At 41.1% G+C, this 10,300-nt stretch overlaps 1 protein-coding gene across 3 annotated transcripts in view; it reads right to left on the reverse strand.

Moving 5' to 3' along the window:
* Positions 1–8,304, reverse strand: part of ORC5 (origin recognition complex subunit 5) — a 71,531-nt gene extending 63,227 nt beyond the window's left edge. The window contains exons 1-4 of one of the 3 annotated variants that reach the window (XM_083844180.1): positions 8,183–8,304; positions 7,897–8,023; positions 5,767–5,950; positions 4,343–4,435 (exon numbers count right to left, since the gene is read on the reverse strand). In XM_083844180.1, coding sequence (XP_083700306.1) covers positions 4,343–4,435; positions 5,767–5,877 — 204 coding nt within the window. In that variant the 5' untranslated portion in view covers positions 5,878–5,950; positions 7,897–8,023; positions 8,183–8,304. Of the gene's footprint in view, positions 1–4,342; positions 4,436–5,766; positions 5,951–7,896; positions 8,038–8,182 lie in introns of those variants that run through there. The other 2 variants (XM_083844182.1, XM_083844181.1) reach the window with 2 other exon arrangements.
* Positions 8,305–10,300: the final 1,996 nt, after the last annotated feature.

A 10,300-nucleotide genomic window follows, 5' to 3' on the forward strand; every position in this document is an offset into this window, starting at 1 on the left:
CAGAGCAGGCTGAGGGGAGGCCTCATGGCGGCCTGCAGCTCCCTCACGAGGGGAGCGGAGGGGCAGGCGCTGAGCTCTGCTCTCTGGGGACAGCGACAGGACCCGAGGGAACGGCATGGAGCTGGGACAGGGGAGGGTCAGGCTGGGGGTTAGGGAAAGGTTCTGCACCCAGAGGGTGGCTGGGCACTGGGACAGGCTCCCCAGGGCAGTGGGCACGGCACCGAGCTGCTGGAGTTCAAGAAGCGTTTGGACAGTGCTCTCAGACACATGGTCTGATTTTTGGGTGGTCCTGGGTGGAGCCAGGAGTTGGACTCGATGATCCTTGTGGGTCCCTTCCAGCTCCGATATTCTATGATTCTAACAGTAGTAGTATTCAAGCATATATAAGGAAAACAGGCAATTTTCCAGCAACTCAGGTTTTAGAAAATAGATAATTTTACAGTTCCATACTCTTCAGTAAAGCATACACTGCTTTTACACTGAACATTAAAACCTCTGGGAAGCATTAGTCACTGGGATATATACGCATTGCTTGCAAAATTAAACTCCTAGCACGGGTGTGTGTATGAAGACATATATATAGGTACTTTATTCCAGTCTTTCTACTTAAAGTACAATATACGGCATATGATTCAACAGATGTGGGGAAGTGTGAGTATGTGCTGGCAAGCCACTCAAACGACATATAAATAGCATTCTTACCATTTTTATCACTATTAAAGGAACGGGGCTATGTCATTAAAATCACTTATTCAACATGCTGTACCTCCACAGCAGAAGGAAAGCCTTCACCACCAGAAAAGCCTTCACCAGATACCTATACTTGGCAACAGCAAGTTCCATAGAATGAGTTGCTGCTTAAATCCTACTCCTTCCAGTACCTGGCTGTCTCTGATTACGTTGCAACTGGCTGGCACAGCGTTAGAAACTATACAAAAGAAGATCGTGGCCATTGTCTCCCACTTTTCTGTGTAGAAAAATTCTCTACAGTTTTTAATGACAGAGACAAGAACACTGTTTTGCAGACAAAGAAAAAACAGTCCTGCAGATCTGTGATGTGTGTACACTCTAAACAAGCCTGAAACATCATGACTATGAGAACAGATAAGAAGAAATTTATGAACTCAGATACGGTTTGGACATGAGGTCATTGGATTTAAATCCCTGAAGAACTTGACTGATAAAAGCATAGGCACTAACAGGTTTAGGAAATTTCTGTGATAACACCCTTCAACTTGGGAGGACTTTGAAACTTATTTTGGGAAAGATTAGAAGAACGAGTAAAACAACATATATACATGTGCTAAAAGAAAAAGAAGGGCCACAGAAGTGGCAAGGACTGAGTACTTAGAAATCTGACAGCACTGACCAGATAGGGACTGAAGTGGACTTAAGGCCATACCTCTCTACATGTTTCAAACAAGTATTTTCGTGAGAAGCACACATTCAGCCACAATGACCCACTACTATGGAGTTCAGATCTTCAGAGATAACAGCACACGACACTTAATGAGTAGGTTTCTCTGCCTACAGTCCTTGAAACTGAAATAATTCCATTCCTGACAAAGTTCTTCTGGTTAGTAACACACAGGAACTCCAGTACAAGCGATCAGGGATATAATTCATCTCCCAGTGGACAGCTTTGGTTTTCTTCCTTAACAACTGAGGAAAAGAGAGCTTGTAGTCCCTGTTGCTAGGATTATAAGACCCCAAATTCAGAACAGCACGTTAAATCCACAGTAGTATCCATTTCATACATTCCAAGAACATGCCTTCTCAGTCCTGCTTTGACCTACTTCATACTTACCCCCACACTGTTGTTTAAGAGCAGGAATCCAACGGAAGTTTATGCTGGATGGCAAAGCTGAAGAAGGACATACAGTGCTAACATTTCTCAAAGTGATGCTCATTCAGGAGGAAACAGCAACAGTACTGGCATGAGAGAATAAGACCTGTCCCACCAGCAAAAGGTCTGGCAGTACCAAGCTTAGTAAAAACAGAAACACACGTGAAGAATGCATGCATCTTTCCCGTGTGAGAAACAAAGTTGTGTTTTTGCAATAGAAGGTGTTTTTGCAGTGGAAAATTCCACTAACCTTGCATATTCAAAAGTCATTGTGCAGGCATGACAGTAGCCTAGCAGGGTGGAGTATGTTAAGAAGAAAAGGAGAAGGTCCCACTGTCCCAAAATAAGGAGGATAGCTAAGAAAAACAGGATGAGCAATGCGAAGTCAGTAAAAACAAAAATCACAGGCCCTCTAGTCACTAGAGAAAAAGGAAAAAAAAAGGAAAAGGAGAAATTGACAGTTGGTCAAATAAAATTGTACATATATCGTATAGAAAGGCATCGAGTAGGTTGTGAACCTGTAGTACCCAGCCAGCGAGGAAACGGGAGAAATCAGGTGTCGGGTAATAGAGAATACAAGGTTATGATAAACTTTTACTGTGCACTCCTGCTTGCAGGACGCCCGCCATTGCAATCACAAATAAAATAGCTTCACAGAAGATCCTGTCTGAGAAAATTGAGATTTTTCTCACACCTGGCCTACCGGGGACTGAATTCTGAAAATGTATTCTATACATCATAACAAATATACTGTTTGGATTTTGGACATACTTAAGCCAAAGCTCTGAATAGGATGTCCCAGACCTTTTAAGCACATTACTAATACAATAAAAACCATAACTATGAAATGGATACATCTAGCTAAAACAGAAGGAAGAAGAGAAGTCTACAGGGTAGACAAAATGTTAATGTTAAAAAGTTAAATTCAAAGTTGACGTACGTAATATAAAAAATAATTTAGATGTTCCTTTGAAATTTCTTAGTCTGAAAAATGTGCGTATATTTATTTTCTGTGATTATCCGTATGGCATGAACTGACTTAAAATCAAGATGATTTTACTTTTACTGAAAGCAGGAATCCTTGATGTATATTTTGTTTCACATTTATATTTTCCTTATCCCAACAAATCCTTGATTCCAATTAGTTGATATAATTCACTTGTTGCTAACCATCTAGCTACAACACTATCTACAAATATTTATTCAAGGCACTCAATAGCTCAAAAATTTTGAAAAAAATTTAAATAAGTGATTTTATTACATTACAAACAGCAAGTGGCATACTGTTTTACTGGGATTTTTAACATAGGATGCACATCAAGCTGTATTTGGATGATCTAGAAAAAAATAAAGTGAAAAATTTCATATTATCAAAAAGACTCTGAAAATGTACTGAAAACTATTTTTTGTTACATTTTTTCCATTTAGAACTGATTCGTTATGCAAAAGAATAACCATTTATTGTTTGAACTAAAATAACTCATCCTATGCAACACTGCTTCAAGATCTTAGATCTTGAGTGTTAAATATTCTTCAAAGTAAAAAAGATTTTTCTGTGTCTACAAGCGTGCTGACTGGAACTAACTAAACATGTTACAATGAATACAATGTTCTCCTTGAATCTGCAAAAGTATTGGAACAAGTGGCAGTAGCCTTGTATCCAGCCAGTGACTTTCATCATTTCACTGACTCACTTTTTTTGTGGGTGGTTTTGTTTGTTTTTAATTTTCAGCAAACACATTGCTTGCATGTTTGCTTAGAATGCTTTTAATGACTTTACTAAATTCAAGCTTTTAGGATTATATTTAAAGGAGATTATATACACCCAACTGAATGTAATTCAAATTAGTTTGTTGACAAAATAAATACATAAATAAAATTCCACTTTGGCAAACTCTCCTCGCTGTTATTCATCTTCTCTCGCAACTGCTCCTGCATTTGGCCCCTATTATTTTAAGCTAGTAACAAGCTAAGCGTGTTAAGATTCCCTTTACTCTGTACAGATCTTTACAACACATGTTAAACATTACTGGGACATTTGTATCACCAAAATTCTATTCATGAAACTTTCATAGGTATTTTTTTCATATCCAAATAAAATTTTAAAGGGGAATTACAAGAGAAAAAGGTACACTACAGGTGACTTTTAGACTGAACTGGAACCATCGTAAAAGTACTCGCTTGTCACTGGAGGCTAAGTCCCTTTTATAGGGACTGAACAAAATTTGGCTACTATTTTCATTTTAATCGTTTCCTGGAAAGGTTATGATGAAATATATCTTACCATGCACTATTTCATATTATCCTAAACGTACTAGTGAGCAGAAACTATGATCGTGTTCACTACACAGTAATTAGAGGAAAAGAATCAAGAAGGCAGAAACAGCTCAGGAAACAAACCATTCTGGCAAAGCAGAAGCTAGTCTGAGGGAATATATTTTTATCACCCCTCCATTACACAGTTCTAAATTCAGTATTGATTGCAAACAAACTTACCTGTAATGTGTTTAGAAGAGTTTGCATCACATAGGTCTTTCCACTGGATGTATGTCCGTAGATAAAGATGGATGGAAAACTAAACTGCTGACGCTACGTGAGGAGGAGGAGAGAGGGAACAAAAAAAAAATAATCAGGAAAGTTATTGCTGTTTCAATAGCTCTTCTATTTTGTTCATCAGATAGAGGATTTATCAATGAAGTTTTCCTCCAAAAGAAAAGTTACCTTTAAAATCGAGGCATTAAATATAAAACATGCCAAAAAAGACGAAACACAAAATTTGATCACATTGATACTGTGACCATTGAAATGTTGGGAAAATCAGTCCCAAGAATCGAGTTTCACATGAAGCCACCAGTGAAACTGCTATGCGAGGAGACATTTTTTCACTAAAAAAAGTTAAAAGTCTCAAGAAATAAGAAAAACAGTTGGCTCTTAATTCAAATTAGTTATCTAACAATCAAAATCCTGGCAAGGGCAAATTGGAAAATTTTTCAATGTTCTAACTTGTACAAATACTACAAAGCTGCTTTTCTTTTCATCAGCACTACACAGAAAAGAATTAAATGAGTTGAGGAGATGGTAAAGAAGTTTGCTCTTCCCTCGTGAAGAAATATTCGATATAACATCACTATTTAATTAATGGTACTGATGCAGTACATTCCATCTATTTTTTACAATACAAGGAAATTAACCTATTACTTTTTTATTTCGTTCTGAACAAGCATTTATTCTTGTGTTGTCATTTTGAAGAATCTTGTACACTGACTTAAAAACTGAAGAAAAAATAAATTTGACAAACATTATTTATGAATAACAATGATAATCAATTAACCCAAGATGAATGCATTCTTGTGCAAGATATGAGGATAATCTGACCTGCATATTTAACAAGAATTTAAGATTTTTTTTAGAAGGCTTGTTGCCACTACGCTTGTAATAAATACAGCGTTTAAGTTTTACATACTTATTATCTACAATTAAAGGTAGAAGCAGATACTAATTTCCATTTCGTTAATGGAATGTAAATGAATAGATCAGCTGCTTTTAAGTTTGCAGATAAAAACCTCCATTGCTTTTTTTACTACAGCTTTGCCAACCACTAGCAGAATCAGTTAATAACCCAGCGATTTCAAAACCTTATGGCCTGCAACAGAACTACCAACTACATCAACTTCAGGTACCTAGAGTTCATTCACACAGGTAATAGATTTACAGGTAAAAATACAAACAGAATTTCTACAGTGCCACTGAAAAATAATTTACCCAGAACTTACTAGAATCTATCAGCCAAACACTGATGTTAAAGATGGGTAACAAAAAAAAAAAAAAGACATCACAAAAGCTTACGCAACTTCTACTGCTCACTCTGAGATAATAAAGCATCTTTGTTCTACTCAAACATGCAATATAGAAAGCACTACCTCTCCAAATATGGACAGCAACATGGACACTTGGGATTCTCGACAAGGCACCAAACTTTCCAAGCGAAGCAGTGTAGCTGCTGGATACGCCGAATGTTCGAGATTAGGCATTTTGATGTTCCTGCAGTTAGCCACCTAAACATGCACGTCCCTCTTGAGGTGTGGAGACGAGAAATCAAGCGATCTGGAAAACAAAGATTTTAATTATCATCTCTTGCCATATACATAAAGAAGCGGCAGCAAGAATTGACGTAAAATCTAAAGAGACATTCTAGCTTGGGATAACAGTATTATTATGCTAGAGTTAAAGACCACATCGAAATAGGCCTTTACTACATAAGGCATTATACAGATGTTTTCACACCAGGCAGAATTCAAAAACAAAAATAAACAGGGGAAGGCATACAGCGTATCAGCAAATGAATATGCCAAAGAATTGTCACAGTTTAGTCAACTGGAGAAACATATATTTTGGTCTGCTTTCATATACATTTAGAAGTAGCAAGGGAATAACATGAGGAAAGCAGATTAGTCACAGATCATCTCCTCCCTAGACAACCAATAAATTAGGATTTACATATAACAGCAAACAGGTGGGGCATAAGGAAAGATGAGGAACACAAAATAATAGCTCTTTGTATGTTAATACAACAGCATAAAAACCTAAATTTAAAGCAGCAGAGACATTTGAAGAAAATCCAGCTGATGATGAAGTCCAGAAATACTGCTCAAAAATAGTAGGAGCCCAATTACCAGACCAGTTACGTAAAGCTGTAACATAAAATTACAGTATAATTTTAGACTAGGACTATTCATGAAAGACTAAAGGTTCATCATAGAATGGTTTAGGTTAGAAGGGACCTTAAATATCACCCAGTCCCAACCCCCTGCCATGGGCAGGGACACCTCCCACCAGACCAGGTTGCCCAAAGCCCCATCCAGCCTGGCCTTGAACACCTCCAGGGATGGGGCAGCCACAGCTTCTCTGGGCAGCCTGTGCCAGGGCCTCACCATGGTTTAATTGTCCACTCACTAGAAAGACTGGATTTTAGTTACAAAACACAGAGAAGCACCTCAGTTAAAGATAACACTTTGCCTCAACCTTCTAAAATCGCTGTAAAGATGGTACATTTGTTTGTAGCAAAAGAACTGAAATAAACTCAAGAGCTAGAATCTGACTTTGTCAAACCTAACACAACCAAAAAGTAAATTTGGAAGTTTTGGTAGTACAATAGATACCTCATCAGCAGACAAGTGTATCTGCAAGTTATCAAGACAGTAAATAAAGCACTCCACGCTCCACTGTATTTACAAATGCCTTGCTGGGCATAAATACAATGCCATATGAGAAATTATTAGGTTAGCAAAAGGGGATTAAAAATACTATGGGAAACAGTACCTATTCAAGTATCTTCAAAAATGTAATGAAAATTTTAAAAAAATTGATACCTTACAGTTTCTCTCTGTAAATTAACTACGAAAAATTATCAAGGATGGAAGGAAAATATGCAGACAGCCTCCAAAACAGGGAACAAGCAAAGTCAGAAAGTTTCAGAAACAGCTGAAAGGCTCACATGGATTTAAGGACAGCTCTCTTGCTCCACTGGCTGCACTCTCTAGGGCTTGACACAGCACCCCGAGCACACCTAAAGCCACATTAGGTGTCTCGGCCCCTCTATCCTGCTGCTTAAGCAACTCCAGAAAAGCACGGATCTCCTGCTGATCACACTGTACCTGCCAGCCCCGTGAAGACATTTCTCAGCCAGGCTAACCTCCACCAAACGCATTTAAGCCGCTGAATGAAAACCTTACATCACTACTGACTGCATGTACGTGCCTTGCTCTCCAGCAGGATACCATCCTAGAAAAAGGGTGTTTAGGGCGATATTTTCAAGAAACAATTACTTTTGATTAAACAGCTACGTTGGCACAACGATAAACGGCCTAGCAGCAGCCCAGGCTGCAACCAGGATGCTCCTGAGCAGGGCTGGAAAACTGCTGGGAGGCAGTTAGGAGGCTGCGTGGAGACAGTCGGGAGGCTGTGTGGAGGCTGTGTGGAGACAGTTAGGAAGCTGTTTAGAGGCTGTGTGGAGGCCGGACTCGGAGCAGCCCGGAGCAGCACCCACTTACTTCCCCGGCAGGCACAAGCAGCACACCTCGGGCACAAGCCAGGCGTCTCGGCTGGATCCGACGCTTCGGGAGGACGCCCCTCAGCTCCCCGGTGCTGGACCACCGACGCCCGGCACGGCTCCCGCCGCTTTATCGCGGAAAAAAAAAAAAAAGGAGAAAGCCGTGAGGAGGCTCGCAGCGCCCGGCTTCCCCTCAAGCCCCGCGTTCCCCCTGGGGGGATACCGCCACGCAGCGAAGCCCTAGCTGAGGGCGAGCTGGGCTCGGACCGGCGGCAGGAGCCCCTCACCTCACGCCGCCCCCCCGCAGCCCGGCCGGCTGCAGCCCCCTCCCCTCAGCCCGCCCCGCCGCCCGCCAGCTCCCGCCGTCGCCTCCCGCCCATGCGCGCCGCGCCGCCGGCGCATGCGCAGTAGCGGAGTGAGGCTGGCTGCCCTCACTGTGGGACTGGCAGAGAGGGAAAGGGCGGGAAGGAGGAGGGATGGGGCTGTGAAATAAAGTATGAGGGAAGGCATGGCTGTGTCTGAGTGCTTTGTGAGGGGGCTGCTTCTCGAACTCCGTCTGCATCTCTTTCTGACAGACAAGTCTCTGTTATTCCCAGCTTTGAGGTCCTTTGTGTTAAGGCTCTGGGGCTGTCACAGGTGTCGTGTTAGCCTTTCCCTTGCAGGTGGAGAATAAATGTTGCCAACAGAGAAGAGCGTAAAAACAAGCATGAGTTTGTGCGTGTAACTTATGTATGTTTAAGCACAGCTTAAAGGAGGGGTTGGCTGGAAAGCTGCCAGTTGAAAAGGGAGCTGGGGGTGTTGGTGGACTTTTGGCTAGATATGAGCCAGCAGTGTGTGCTCAGGTGGCCAAGAAGGGCAATGGTATCCTGGCTTGTATCAGGAATAGTGTGGCCAGCAGGACCGGGGAGGTGATCGTCCCCCTGTACTCGGCTCTGGTGAGGCTACACCTCGAGTACTGCTGGAGTTCAGCTTTGGGGCCCCCAGCACAAGAAGGATGTGGATGTATTAGAATGAGCTCAGAGGAGGGCCATGAGCATGACCAGAGGGTTGGAGCACCTCTCCTACAAAGAGAGGCTGAGGGAGTTGTGGTTGTTCAGCCTGGAGAAGAAAAGGCTCCAGGGGGACCTCAGAGCGGCCTGCCAGTGCTTAAAGGGGGCCTGCAGGAAAGCTGGTGAGGGACTCCTTGTCAGGGGGTGTAGGGGTAGGACAAGTAGTGAGTAAGGGCTTAAAACTAAAAGAGGGTAGATTTAGATTAGATATTTGGAATAAATTCTTCACTCTGAAGGTGGTGAGGCCCTGTCACAGGCTGCCCAGAAAAGCTGTGGATGCCCCATCCCTGGAGGTGTTTAAGGCCAGGCTGGATGGGGCTTTGGGCAGCCTGGTCTGGTGGGAGGTGTCCCTGCCCATGGCAGGGGGTTGGGACTGGGTGGGCTTTAAGGTTTCTTCCAACACAAAATGCTATGTGATTCTGAGCTTTGGGGTCTGTTCCAGTGTCACTTTGCAAGCAGAGCTCGCTATAAATAAATAAAATAAAAAGGTCAAGAACTCATAACGTAGTCAAAACTAGAAGGTCAAAACTCATAAGTAGCTGTTGCTAGAGATAGGACTCTTGTCTAAGTATCTAGCTGGTTGTGTGTGGCATAATAATTTGTTTTCAGTTTACATCTTCCATCAGCTATATTTTTCATGGATGTCACTGAATATGCATTTCTGCAGAGCTTTAAATGTTTTCTTAATTTATACTAAGTTGTCACATGCCCTTTTATCTTAATTTGACAATGAGTTGCTTTTGTGTAAAATGTATTCTAAAAGAGAAAGCAAACAGTAAACTGAGGTTTGAAACAGCAAACTGTCTAACAGCAGAAGAGAATCTTTTCTCATCGCATTCATGGTCAGATATTTTACATTCTGTTTTGTCTGTCAAACTGATACACAGTACAAGTAGTAGAAGTATTTTTTTTATTTTATTTCTTAATCTGTCCAGTTCAGGAAAAATAAAAACTATTCCCTGATTTCATTCAAATTGCTAGTATCCATATTCCTTGAATTTATAAACATGCTTAAGTGCATTACAGGATTAGGTTCTTTAACTTATATACACAGAATCATACACATTTTATGTAGGCTCTATATCTATGTATAACTATACAGAGAGTGTTATGCATATAGACTATGTGTAGAATTTCATTCTTTATTTCTCTCAGTCTTTCCAGGATATATTTGACCAGAGATGCCATTGTGCCTTATGCTATTGACACTATATTTGGATTATTACTTAGCAGTCTTTTTCTATCCAGAAAAATCAATTCAAGCTGGTAGAGGTGCAGAAAGGGTCTCCAGTGAAGAGTGGGGAGATAAGAAATTATTGCCCTGGAAAGATGTTCTCTTGAAAGCATAGTTAAGGT

The sequence above is a fragment of the Anser anser genome (assembly GCF_964211835.1).
Source record: "Anser anser genome assembly, chromosome: 1".
Lineage (NCBI taxonomy): Eukaryota > Metazoa > Chordata > Aves > Anseriformes > Anatidae > Anser > Anser anser.